The sequence below is a fragment of the Parasteatoda tepidariorum genome, chromosome 10 (genome assembly GCF_982258835.1).
Source record: "Parasteatoda tepidariorum strain Cologne lab strain chromosome 10, Ptep-v5.0, whole genome shotgun sequence".
NCBI classification, from domain to species: domain Eukaryota; kingdom Metazoa; phylum Arthropoda; class Arachnida; order Araneae; family Theridiidae; genus Parasteatoda; species Parasteatoda tepidariorum.
Window position 1 is genome coordinate 13165129 of NC_141764.1, and position 15098 is coordinate 13180226.

At 32.3% G+C, this 15098-nt stretch overlaps 1 protein-coding gene across 1 annotated transcript in view; it reads right to left on the bottom strand.

The window, feature by feature from the left end:
* Positions 1–15098, bottom strand: part of LOC122269681 (lachesin) — a 373596-nt gene that overhangs the window by 35201 nt on the left and 323297 nt on the right. The window contains exon 3 of the mRNA XM_087153881.1: positions 7249–7456. Within this exon, the coding sequence (XP_087010007.1) occupies positions 7249–7456 (208 nt within the window). The remainder of the gene's footprint in view (positions 1–7248; positions 7457–15098) is intronic.

Below are 15098 nucleotides of genomic sequence, written 5' to 3' on the forward strand. Positions count from 1 at the left end.
TCACTTTTTCTTTCGGGAGGGGGAGAAGGAATCCTTCAGCGTTGAAGGAGCGCGTTTTAGCGTGTCTTCTTGGCTTTATCTCCATTGAATTGGAGAAGGTCCCAAATATGGTATCATTGCATTTTTGAATAACTCAACGCGCCGCTAAAGAATGGATTCCAATAGAAGGGGTTCGTGTTTTTTTCGTGAAATGGACAGAGAGAGAGAAGCAAAATTGCATCCCATGATATCAAATGGAACATTTTCTTGGAAGTTTAGCTATTGAATCACATTTCGTATTGATATTTTGTTGCGAAACTGCTTGTTAAACTCAATATAGAGGGAACTTTTGAAAGACAAAATGCTACTATTTTATTTCTGTCTATGTGTATTTGCAAATTATATGATTTCAATGATAAGGATATCGATAGTAAATTGAAAAAAAATATTGAAATGTCGATAAAAAAAAATTTAAATTTTATGCTTAAAACATATGAATTTCTAAACCTGAACATTATTCGTAATACATTTCTACGAAAATGAACTCAAAATACGATTTTAAGGAAGGGGCACAGCTCGAAATGCGTGCTCACGAAAATGGACGTTGTCCGAAATGCGTCGTTTAAATGTCCAAGGACGAGGTAAGTGAACTGTGATTGGTCAGAAACATATTATGAGACAAATTCGCTGACTTCGGGGTGGCTAAGTATATTACAGATGTAACTTAGCAGGTAATGTTTTCCTTTTCAGAGCTGTAAATGACAAAGTAACCCTATCAGCAAAATAACTTGGGCTCTTATTGAGCCAATATTCATGGCTCAATAAAGGTTCAAAGTGCCGTTATTTTTCCGATATTGACCTTATATAGATTTGCCCGATTCATCCGATATTTTACAGTCACTTTACGACCAATATCAGTCCTACATGGAATTGTCAGATTTACCCGATATTTTAAATCCATTATTTAGCCAATACAGGTATAATATTATCAATGTAGGCCCTATATATAGGCCATTATAGGACCCACATTAAAACATCTAGACATCCCAATATTGGTCCCATCTTTGCATGTTCTTATAGGACCTATACGAGGGTTGCTATTTATATTTCTGGCCCTGGCAGCAGTAAGTGTTGTTAGGCGACCGCAGCCGATTTTAATCGAAAGTTTGATATTTTTAAACATAAATTCAGCAGACGATTTACCATTATAGCTTCATTTTTGTTGTTGACAGTAAATTGAAAAGTTCTTCTCTTTCAAAAAATGGAATTGAATCGTGAACATTTTCGTGCCATTATTTTTCAAAACTTTCGACGTGGATTGTCAAGACAAGAGTGCTTCGACGAACTAATTCTTTATTCAGCGATAAAGCGCCATCCTACAGCACTGTAAAAAATTGGTATAATGAATTTAATCGTGGTCGATGTTCGATCCAGGACGAATCCCGTGCAGGTCGTCCAAAATCCGTTGTTGTGCCAGAAAAGATCGATGCTGTGCGTGAACTGATAAAGCAAGATCGTCATGTGACATACCGTGAGATAGAGGCGTCTTTGGACATTAGTATGACTAGCATCAATAAAATATTGCATGAACATTTGAGCGTAAAAAAAAAATTGTTCGCGTTGGATCCCGCATAATCTGACAAACGCTCAAAAAAAGGCTCGTGTCGATTGGTGCAAGGAAATATTGGAAAAATACGTTCAAGGTACATTAAAGACTGTGTATAACATCTACACAGGTGACGAATCATGGATCTATGCATATGAGCCGGAAACAAAACAGCAATCAACTGTATGGGTCTTCCAAGACGGGGCAAAACCAACAAAAGTTGTTCGAGAAAGAAGCACATGGAAACAAATGATTACCTGTTTCTTCGGCATTAACGGTCATGTGGCAACAGTGGCGTTAGAGCAACGCAGGACGGTCAATTCTGAATGGTACACGACCATTTGTTTGCCAGAAGTCATCGGAAAAACAGGCGAAGAACAGAAGAACAGGCGATCGAACAGAAGAACAGGCGAATCATTCTTCATCATGACAATGCGAGCTCTCACACATCGACTCAAACAAAGGCATTTCTGACGGAGCGAACGATCGAACTGATGGGTCATCCGCCGTACAGCCCTGATTTGGCACCCAATGACTTCTTCTTACTCCCACACATCAAAAATAAATTACGTGGACAACGATTTTCGACCCCCGAAGAAGCGGTTGATGCATTCAAAACGCATGTTTTGGAGTTACCTCAATCGGACTGGAAAAAGTGCTTTGAAAATTGGTTCAAACGCTTGCAAAAGTGTATTGATCATCATGGAGAATATTTTGAAAAACAATAAAACCAATTTCGATTCTACATATTTGTTTTTTCATTATTAGGCCAGAAATATAAATAGCAACCCTCGTATTGAACCAATTTTGGACCCAACTGGGGTCAAGGTAAAACTGTTTCTAGGGAAGTTTTAAAACTCTAATTTCCTAAAATGTAAATTTATTACGTACTATTAGCACTCATAGCAACATTGTAAAAACGACTGTTTACTTTTCTAACAAAAGGACAAATTTAATAAATGTACATTTATGCGTTATCATATTACGAATTTATAAATTTATTCTTTTAAAAAAAAAGAACAATACTCCTGAAAGCGGAATTGAATGTTATATTTATTTTCTGAAATAGCTATGTCCATTTTTGAGACACGCATTTCGAGTTGTGTCCATTTTCTTAGACCCACATTTCGAGCTGTGTCCATTTTCTTAGACCCGCATTTCGAGCAATGCCCATTTTCTTAGACCCACATTTCGAGCTGTGTCCATTTTCTTAGACCCACATTTCGAGCTGTGTCCATTTTCTTAGACCCGCATTTCGAGCAATGCCCATTTTCTTAGACCCACATTTCGAGCTGGGTCCATTTTCTTAGACCCGCATTTCGAGCTGTGTCCATTTTCTTAGACCCGCATTTCGAGCTGTGTTCATTTTCTTAGACCCGCATTTCGAGCTGTGTCCATTTTCTTAGACCGCATTTCGAGCTGTTTCCAGATTAAAAAACTTACATACGATTATTTAACAATGGAATAACTATGAGTTTGTAGATGTTATTTCTTCCAAAAAGCATTCAAAATTATATTTATTTTAAAGAATATTTTTGAACTTATTGTTCTACTTACTGGCCCACTCTGAGATTTTTTAACTACTTATAGAATTTTATGTTCTGGACAATTTTTGAGGAATAAGAACTTTTGGACACTATTTTAAACTCTCTATTTAATATTGTTGTTTTACGAGATTTTAGAATATTTTAAGAGTTTTTAGAATTTCTTAAATTTTTTTTTAGATTTTTGGAAATTTTTTTAGAATTTTGGAAATTTTTTCAGATTTTTTGGAAATTTTTTCAGATTTTTTGGAAATTTTTTTAGACTTTTTGAAAGATTTTTTTTTGGGATTTTTTTTAGGTAATATGGAAATTATTTTAGAATTTTCAGATTTCCTTAAACTGTTTTTACTTTAATTATTTTATTGTCAACCTTTAAAGTTTTAATGAATCTCAGGCTTCCCTCAGTCCGAGATGATATTTTAACTTTGTTTGTTTAGGCCTATTTTTAACTACCTTTCAAAATTAGAGGTTTTAATTCTCACTGACTTTACTTTAGATTTTTCTTAAAATTTGAGCATTTCACGAACTGCTTTTTTATTTTGTTCATTGAGTTAGTTTTGTACTCGAGTGTGTATTTGATGTTTGCCAATTACTTTTTGCTATACTTCTTTAAGGTTGTCAATGGTGACCTACTTTGACTTATAAATCATTAACTTTGATTTTATCTATGACTTATAAATCTTTATTGGAATTATTTTGCTCTGAAATTAATCTATAATTTATAAATCAAATTATAAATCCCTTTTGGAGATGTATGTTCGTTATGTATCCAACATCCACTTCCTCGTTCTTATTTGTCTGTTTATAACTGTATACGCGTTATCTCTACTGTGTGACTTTTATTACTTTGTGTATAGTTTGTCTACGGTAAGAACCCCACCGCAAATTCTGAAACCGTCTGCTTCTATGGAAATAAGAATAGCGCACTTAGGGGAGGGTAGATTCTCTTCATTTTAGGGCTAACACAATAGACCTAAGAAAAAGATACCCTTTCTTTCACCGACTCCAGTCAAAACTTATCCTAAACAATGAGCCCACACCCCTTTTTGAAATAGTTATACCTAGTTACTATAGTCACTGCCAGGGATCCAGACGAATGGCTAGGGGAGTTGCCTGTAAGAGTTTTGCGTTAAAACAAAAAGTATAGTCACATGTACTTTGAATAACCATTTTATAACTTAACCTAATACACAATTTGATTGCGTGCATAAGCTAATCTTAAGGATTTCAAAACTTTTAATAGTCAAACAATTTGTAAATTTTTTCAAAACGAATGCCCTTTTTGAAAGTTAAAATAAACTTTTCGCATTTTTTCTTTAAATTGAAAATAGTTAACTATGCAATAATTTAAATTTTAAAAAATTTTAGTTAAATATAGTGAGTTGACAGTTTATTTATACAACCAACTCCTTTTTTTCTTTTCTTTTCGAGAAAAAAAAAAGCTTCGTGCGTGCAATTGTAACTTACTTGGGCAAAATTTGTAGAGATGATCGTTAATTTTTACAATATTTATATTACTTATTCAATTTGGTAGTGTGCACTCTTTTCCATAGTGGTTTCAGCATCAAGCTATGGAAACAAAGGTCCCGGGTTCGTTGGCCAGGGTTTAAAACATCGTTTAGGCCAAGACTGAAAACAGCTTTTACACATATAAAGCTAATTTAAGGCCAATGGCCGTATATTTTAGAATGAAAATGTTTTAGACAAGCTTATATGGATGGGCAAAAATTTACAGTCCATGGCTAAATTATTAGACGCACTATAATATTCTATGTAAAATCTTAATTATCAGGTGATGCACTATACAGCTTTATTGTTTCCACGCGACTGAAACCGGTTTGCATTTGTTTACGCTCCTGTATCAATTAGTTCAATTAGACGATATATAATATAAATTCGATAATTTGATAAATTTGGCGATATACTATATAAATATGGAATATTTATGATATCAGGTATTATATTAGCATATTACAATAATTAGACCAAATTATTAGACTAACTAGTTTTTTAATAATGACATGTTTTGCACGAGTTTATGAGCAATACTTTATATTTAAACATACATGTCATGGGTTTTTATTCAGATTTTCATTACGTTTTTATGTACTTTATATTTTTATTTATTTTAAGCGTATTGCATTACAATGTTAACCAATTGATGCATAAGCGTAAACAAGTACAAACCGGTTTCTGTCGCATAAAAACAATAAAGCTGTATAGTATCACCTGATAATTAAGATTTTACATAGAATCTTATAGTGCGTCTAATAATTTGACCAGGAACTGTATTTTTACGATACATGAATGGTAAGTTATATGCCAGTCACTGACCGTAATATAGAGGTCAGTGACTGTGATTAAATAAATTTGAAATTAGATACAGTTTTAGGGATATGTCGTAGAATATTATTTATTCTCAGCCATTCAAAATGGGTAAAAATAAAAAAGAACGCATGAAATCACAAAAATATATAAGTGGACAGAAAAAAAGAAACTTTTATTGCGGTTCTGAATATTTTTTTTTTCTTAATCGATTACATTTTCATAGAGACGTCCGGAAGTGTTGCCAAATTTCCCTTTCTAAAAAAGAACTCATTCTCTGAAATAACTTGTTCTAGAAAAGAGCTCCCATAAATATTACCTAACACAGAGGTTTTATATATATATATATATATATATATATATATATATATATATATATATATATATATATATATATATATATATATATATATATATATATATATATATATATATATTATATATATATATATATATAAACTTGGGGAACGTGGGGATAATTGTTCCCCACTGAATTGGCACAGATTACATAAAAAAATTTTTCAGAATTTTTCTTTTTGTTTTCCGTGTATTGGAGGGTGTATTCGGTGCATATGACTATTTTTGGCAAAAGACGGGGGTAGGGGAGGCAAAGCTTACAAAATTGAATTGCTATTATTTTCAGAAGTCATTTATATAAATGGTATTTCCTGTTCTCTCTTATCATAATTTCTAGGAGAGAGAAATTTATTTATCATTTTATATGTTTCTGACTTTTCTTTTTTAGGGAGTTGACTAGCCACATCAAATTATTGTTTGGAGAAGTCGATACATTGCGTAATATTACGATGGGTCATACAAGCATGAAAGGCCCAGTTTTAAAAAATGTAGATTTAATTAAATGAAGAATAATAATTTTTTTTTATAGTTAGATTTTTATTAATAATTTCCGAATTCCAACTAGGGAATACCAGGACATGGCTTATAAACAAGGAAAAAAAACTCACCATAATTCTATACTTTAATCTAAATTACTTTGTAGCTTTTTTTGGGTGCGTTCAATCACAGTTCTTAATGAACTTTATTTATACAGTCAGAGTTCCGCTGAACGAGCTCTAGAATTCGGAGTTCCATAGATTGAGAAACGGTCGTAGGAATACCGGGAAACTCACATGATGAATTGATATCCTGTTTCATCTCACCGTTATCATTACAAACTTCTCACTTTCTCATAAAAAAAAAGAAACTGAACTAAGTTTTTGCCCCGAGAAACTACGTTAACCTGATATTGATTAATCATACTCAAACTAGTTAAAAGTATCAAAGAATCTTATTTCATACTTTGCTAGTGTTTCATTTGGTATTGTATATATTACTATGAATGACCGAAATTGGTTGTTGACATCCACCGGTGAATGTTGACAGTCACATAATCGCTTTGGTAAATATTAGAAATATATACTAGTTCAACTAAGTGCCACTGCCCGGTATACATTTAACCGGTACTCCAAACACTGATGTTTCTCCTAATATATCCTCAGCAGCTATTAAAATATGGAATAAATATAAAAAGATCAAAGAATAAATTAAGATCAAATCGAATATAACAAATATTTCGGACATTCACCAAAGCGACTATGTGATTGCTGATATTCATCGGAGAAAGTCGACATTCTCCTGATTTCAATCATTCACGGTAACATGTACAATGCTTATGGGCAGTCGGTGAATTGTTTAATCACCTCATATTTCAACCGCCAGTTTACGGTGTTCTATACGATGCTGCCATTTCCCACATTGATAATATAGATTGAAATAAAAGGTGGTCACACTTACCGACCACTTGAATCTTTCCCACGAGGTTCTTCATTGGAGATGTATTGACTTGACACATGTAGTGTCCTGAATCGGACTCATTGACATTCAGTATCTGCAACCACCACGTTCTGTAATTGTTGTGCGTGATCTTGTACCTGGGATTGCGAGTGACCACTCTGTCGTGTAACGTGAGCAAGGTGTGCCGGTCCATGTGGATCCACGCCACCTGCGAAATATTACATTCTAAAATTATACGAAGCAAGGCGTGGGAAGTGTTGTTATCAACAATGTCAACCTTCATCTATGAAAAGGTACCCGCCATAAAATCGAGTTAAATTGTTAATGTCTTATATACTAGTCAATTGGAATTGTATTTTTGTAGTGGTAGACAAACTATACAAGAAATTATTTTTTGAATGTATCGCCTCAAACTAAATGATCTTTATAGCTCAATTTTGTTGTTGGATTGGTTGTTCTATTTTCTGGGAGATTTTTTTGTTGCTGTTTCGGTATACCTTATTTTGTTTACTGCAAACGAAATAATTTTTACAGAGAACAATTATACAATTTCAAAAATTAAAATTAATGTTTAATTTATTCTAGTTTAATTAAACTTTTTTTGAAATTCAACTCTATATTTTTTTCAACTGATATTTTCTTGTGCTCACGTATTAATTTTATTCACATTTGTCAGAATTATTTTTTGTTGATCAAACATAATATGTAAGACAATGAAGAGAGAAAAAAAATATTTGTTTTTAAGAATGAAAAAACTTTATTACAATTATAACACATTTTGTAAAATATTTTTTGTATATTTCCAGAGCTTATCGACTTCAGTGAACAGTAATTATTAATGCTGAGATAAGTATGGTTCCTTGTGATAAGTGTGACTGATATCGACTTCAGTGAATAGTATTGATTAATGCTGAGATATGTATGGTAAGTTGTTATGGTTACTGATATCGACTTCAGACGACAGTATTGATTAATGCTGAAATAAGTATGGTTCTTTGTTATAGTGGCTGATATCGACTTCAGTGGACAGTATTGATTAATGCTGAAATAAGTATGGTTCCTTGCTATGTTGGCTGATATCGACTTCAGTGAACAGTACTGATTAATGTTGAGTTAAGTATGGTTCCTTGTTATGGTGGCTGATATCGACTTCAGTGGACAGTATTGATTAATGCTGAGATAAGTAGTATGGTTCCTTGTTATGGTGGCTAATATCGACTTCAGTGGACAGTATTGATTAATGCTGAGATAAGTAGTATGGTTCCTTGTTATGGTGGCTGACATCGATTTCAGTGGACAGTATTGATGAATGCTGAGATAAGTATGGTTCCTTGCTATGTTGGCTGATATCGACTTCAGTGGACAGTATTGATTAATGCTGAGATAAGTATGGTTCCTTGCTATGTTGGCTGATATCGACTTCAGTGAACAGTATTAATTAATGCTGAGATAAGTATAGTTCTTTGTTATGGTGACTGAGAGTAGACGTAAGACCAAAATGGTAAAAAATTAAAAGTTTTAGCTATTGAGAATGAACATATGATCGAAAAGGGTTAAAGATCAAAACTTGTTTGCCTATTTTAGTGTGAGCGTAAACTTTCAGTACATAATGATATGCGATGCAATTATTTGTGGGTGTAAACTATCAAAATATTTTTTGCTTCTTCGATATTTTGGAAAACACCGGCAGTTGTATTTAAAAAATCAAGGCTACTAGCCAAGAATATACATATAGGGGAAGAAGGCTAGCTTTCGTAACCAAAATGTAAACCAGTTCCATAAGGTTTGGTGCGGCCCCTGTGCATAAAGGAAAAAATAATATTTAGAGGTACAGCAGCTGAAGTTTTTGAAACGGACTAGCACCCTCCTCTCTTCCAAACCACTATTGAGGTTGAGAAGATTTTTTTTCTTCTTATTTATTATTGGTCTGCTCTACATTTCTACACTATTGATAAAAGGGTAGTGTACTGTTAATTAAAATATTTCTTTGAGAAACAATTTATATCATCCATGTTGATTAAATATGATGACACATTTTGACACAGAAAGACAGAATACCTAAATCAAAATTTTTGATGGTTTTTGATTGATGGACCCACATAATCCTGATGGTAACCATCAATAATTCCATCATGAACTACGTATTATATTTTTCATGGTGACCAACATAAGAAACCATCACCCCTATATAGTATTTCGGACTGATTTATGATTTTCCATTATAAGAATAGCAACTTACTTTGATGGTTCGTTCATGTTGAACTATCAGAAATTTTCATCATAGTTTCTTAGAAATCAAATGTTGGAACGATCATGAACAACCATCATCCCGATGTAGAAATTCGTACTGATTTATAATGATCCAACATAAAAGAAAAAACAGAAATTGTTTTGATGGTATATTTCTGCTGAACCATCTAGAATTCTCTTTAAACCATCATGGAAATGTATAGTTGAAACCATCATTGACCATCACGGATCAGCATGAATTGTTGGTTCATAAGAATCAAACTTCTCTCGATGGTGAACGATCATAGTATTAAAGTAGCATTTTCCATCATGGAATGATGGAAGTTTGTTGACATGTCAACCATGCACGGATTATGGAAAATGCTGGATGATACTGATCATCAAATGATGTTTGACCATCATGAATCGCACTGAAACCAACATAAATCATTAAAATTTTTTGATTTGACCATCAAGAATTTTGAATCAGCGTACCCTACCGTACATTTAGAGCTGCCCAGTTACCGGTTCTCAGGTGACGTACCTCCCGACAGTCACTTTGCTTCTTATGCGCTTTGCTTCTTATGATGCTCTGTTAAAACTGAGTCTGTTGTTCCCCCTGTAAGTTGTTTTTCTGGTGTAGCATACCTAACCGAGCAGTTCCTAGCATTAGTTACGTATTCTAAGAGCTGGACTTCTTCTCCTTTCTATATTCTTTGGTAACTAGCGTGCTATCTGCTCCACTTTTAAAAATGATTATTTTTTTTAAAATCTAAAACTAAAAAACTCATTTTTGAAGAAATGTCAATATATATATTTTTTTAAACTTCTTTTATTTTTCGAGAAGATTATTTTTTTTCATTGCTAAAAAGTAATTAATTACTTTTTATCTGTAAAAACTGTAACTTTAAATATATTATTCTAGAAAAGAGAAACATTGGATACATTTCAATTACTGCACTCTTTTACAAGGTGGTATCTAATCTCTTCCTTTTCGACAGGGGTCAGAAAAAAAATTGCTTCAGGCAAAAAAATAAATTGTTTGAGTGTTTGAGAATGAAAAAAAATATTCTAATTTGAGTTAAAACAAGCATTCCTGCGGAGTAAGCACAAAATTTTAAATGATTATATAAACATTACTTTTTAACGGTTAGAATTTTAACAGGCCATAAAATAGTATTCGGTTTATTTATGATTCATATATTTAAGTTTCTTAATATATTTCCACAGCGTAAAAGATTGTAGTTTTTCAATAACCACATTTTATGTTTACTGTCGTTTACAGTCCCTTGCCAATTATTAAACGCACTATAAGATTTTATGTAAAATCGTAATTATCGGGTACTATACAACAGTGTTCCCCAACATTTTTATCACCACGGACCTGTGAACCAGGGGCGTACGCAGAATTTTTTCAAGGGGGGTGTTCATAATTTTCTGAAACTACTAAAAGAAATTCGAGTCTGTAATAAAGCACTATTATTTCTCTAATTTAGACAGCTGGACAATTTTGACTTTTTGACAGCATTTAACCAACATTGTTTAGTTAAATTTTGATTTGATTTTTTAAGTTTAAGAACATAATGTAATAACTTTTGAAAAAAGTCAAATGTCATATGGGTGGGAAGTAACACTTTGAGGGCCACTTTCACATTCATCAGATTTTGTTATGCTAGAAACGTTTTCTTCAACGGAAGTATCACATTTCTGTACAACAGAGAAACTTACATTGGTACTAGATGCTGTCACCTCACTAATTTCAGGTCGTGATTTTTTCTCAAAATAATTAAAATTTTTTAAATTCTTGCCTTTTGACATCCTAAAGATCCGCGGCCCGCAGGGGGAGGTGGATTGTTTATATTTCAGATTATTTTGTTTTATTAATTTTAATTTAATTGTATTTAAACATGCCTTCAAAATAAAATACAGCTACACCTAAAAATAAATATAAAGTGATGTAACATATTAACTTACTATAACGTTAAATCAATGAGAACCCAAAGCTTGTTTCTCTGCAATGAGACGGTTGCATCTGGGGGTAATCGGAGACAATGATGCATTACAAATATTAAAAAATTTATGTCACTACCTTCGGTTCAAAATAAATAAAATTTTAATGGAGCACAGATATTTTTAATTTGGGGTATAAATCTAGGAATTTAAATTCCGTTTCAATGAAATGGGCGCCCCGGTGCCATTTTATCCACGGACCGGGAGTTAGGGAACACTGCTATACAACATTATTATTTTTACGTGGCTGAAACCGGTTTACACTTGTTTATGTTCGTGCATCAATTGGTTACCATTGTAATGCAATACGTTAGAAATAAATACAAATAGGAAGTATATAAAAAATATCCTGAATAAAAACCCATTGCACATTTGTTTAAGTACCAAAGTATTGCATATAAACTCGTGCAAAACATGTCATTATTAAAACACTACAGTACGTCTAATAATTTGGATTAATTATTATAATATACTAATATAATACCTGATATAATAATTATTCTATATTTATGTAATATATTATATAATTTTCGCCAATCTTCGAATTTATATTATACATTATCCAATTTAACCAATTCATACACAGACGTAAACAAGTGCAAACCGGTTTCAGTCCCGTAAAAACAATAAAGCTGTATAGTATCACCTGATAATTAAGATTTTACATAGAATCTTAGAGTGCTGTCTAATAATTCGACCAGGGACTGTATTTCGTTTCTAAACCAAAAATGTGAAAATGAAGCAATTTTAAATTTCAAACTAACCGTGTGATTACATAGCCTCATCTATCAAAATTTTCTTTCACTTTTCTACCTATTTCAGGCACTTAGTGAAAACGTTTTTTTTATCACGTAGCACATTAATTACTTATAGTTTTATGTTTCTGATTAACAGTTTTCAGCACTTTCTTAATTATATCCTAAAAGCTAATAAATAATGAGTCTGAAAAACGATTCATCCTAAAATTCACTTAATAAACTTCCAAAAAAAATATCACCTCTACGGCATACTTATAGTTTTTTTGTGAGTGAGTTCGTGAATTCATGTTTTTAGCACTCTTTTTCCGTTTTCATATTAATACCAAACACTTCTAAAAAAGAAAAAAAAATTGTGATTTCACCCGTCTCCATCTCCCTCTTAATCTCTCTCGCTCTTTCATTTCATTTAAAAAATAAATAAACATAGCAGTAGAGTAGAAAGAAAAGAAAAAAAAAGGCAAAATTCGTTACTCTAGTTAAAAATTCCATTAGTCGTTCTTTGACGCATGTAATTATACATGAAGGATTACAAGTTCGGTCCCGGCTCTCCTATTATTGGCCGGCGTCTGCTTAATTAGAAATGACATGAAACGGCAAATTCTGCATACAGAATGCGAATAAATAAGTAATGATTGTTTGGGAATTAGTTCCGCTTGTTTCAACAAAATGCGATACATTCTGTTCATCCTTTTTAGAAGAAAAAGAAGAGGGATCGAATAATCTCCATCGAATGGAACAATCTGCTCTTGGAATATTAACGAATCGAGAGATGAGAGCGGAGGGATTTTTAAAAGTTATTAAAAATAGGATAACGAATATTAACCTAATGTTGAATTAGAAATATTTAGATCATATCAGATGAAATAGTATTCTGGAAGCAATTGTGTATGAAAAGTGTAATTTTTTTCAACGAATGCCAAAAAAATTCAGAATTAGGAATTATTAGATTTTTACTAAATTCAATAAAAATTCGTAATTCAAAATTGTTGTAGAAAGGACAAATTTAAAAACAAGTGAAAAAGGGCATAATTTGTGATAGAACTTAAAATTTCGGAATTTTATAGAAAATTATTCGTTTCTAAATACAGTCAAACCCCGCTATAATGAACCTTCAAGGGACCGAAATCTGGGTTTACTGTAACCGAGACTTCACTATATCCGTTTCGCAAACAATTTTAACTAATGGTTCAAAACTCCCCCCTTTTATTACACATTATTTAAATGAATGAGCAATAAAATGAAATACAAAAATTACTGAAAAATAACATGTAGTAACAAAAAATGCGTTAAATTAAATTTTTTATTACTCTTCGTCTTACGTACAAAAAAATTAATAATCTTTAGCTCATGAGCAATCCTCAACATCAGATATGGAAACACTTCCCGAATCTCGGATAATTTTTCCTGAATTTATGTTATTCTGCTTTTTGAAGCTGTCTAACCAGCCATTCGAGCACATAATAGTAGTCTCACTAAATCGCTTAGCAAATTCATCGGCTTTGGCTTGAAGCATTTGTCCAGATACTGGAAAATTGCGTCATTCTTGAATGCTGAATCCATTCAATAATGCTATTCAATAATGAATCAAACAAGAAAAGTTGCTTGTTGCTACATTCCATGCTATAGATGATATTAAACATCGGTATGTGTATTAATTTTGAAGTAGAAATTTCAAAATTATTGCTAAAAAAGGAAGAAAATTAGTCGAAGGCAGAAAAAAGTCCAACTTCCTCCCGTTTTTTGGTTCACTATATCCACAAAAAAACATTATACGTGTGTAGCAAGGCACGGGAGCAAACATTTCGTTCACTATATCTGGGAGTTCACTATAAACCATGTTCACTATAGCGGGATTGGAATGTATTGGTTTTTACGAAGAATAAGCTATAAAAATGAGGTTTTTTATATGAAAAACAAAATTGATGCAATGGGTAAGTTCCTTGATTTGGAGTTTCTGGAGCCCAACTCCAAAATGTTTCGACTGTATCGTTCGAAAACAGGCAAAAAAGTTTAATTAATTTAAATTTTTAGCGAAGAGAGGAGATATTCTATTCCTCTCTTTTTGTTAATAACGAAAGATTTTGTGAAATGGATCGAAAACAAAATTTTTATTTTAATACAAAATATTTTCAAAGCTGCACCGACTGTATTTTTTGTTGAAACTTTTTTCACCAAAATAAAAAAAAAATATAATATATGCATTTAGAAATCGAGAGTTTGATTGATGCATTTTATACAGACAGATCAAACCAGATTCAGTAAGAATGTAACCTAAGTTTATAAAAATCGTGACTTGTATTTTATTATTTTTTAAGATTTCATCTCGCTTTTATTGTAGTTGTTTCTCTGATAGAATTGGGTAACAATTCGAAAATAAGTGAAGTGATTATGCTTAACCAAGTAGTAGGGAACCGATTATCCGGAAGGATCGGGACCATCGCTATTCCGGATAACTGATTTTTCCGGTTTTCTTAATCGCTACAAAAAGCCGTTTGTTTATTGTTAAACCCAACAAGAAAAATGTTTTTTTGGAAATAATCTTAAAAAGAAGAAAAAACGATGAAGGAATACACTAATGATTATTTCTAAAATGATGGTAAGGTAAACATCCTTCAAAAAAGAAAAAAAATCCTAAAATCTTATGACGAAAAAAAAAATTTTTTTTTTAAATGGCGCGAAAATTTATCGAATTTCGTTCCGGTTTTTTGGTTTTCCGGTTTTCTGAATTCCGGATAACGCGTTCTGTACTGTAATTCAAATCAGATTTAATTAGACGCCTCTACGCCACGTCACGCTTGTGTGTCGCACCTGATTAACTTCTCCATCAATGAATGTCGTGATTTACGAACGATG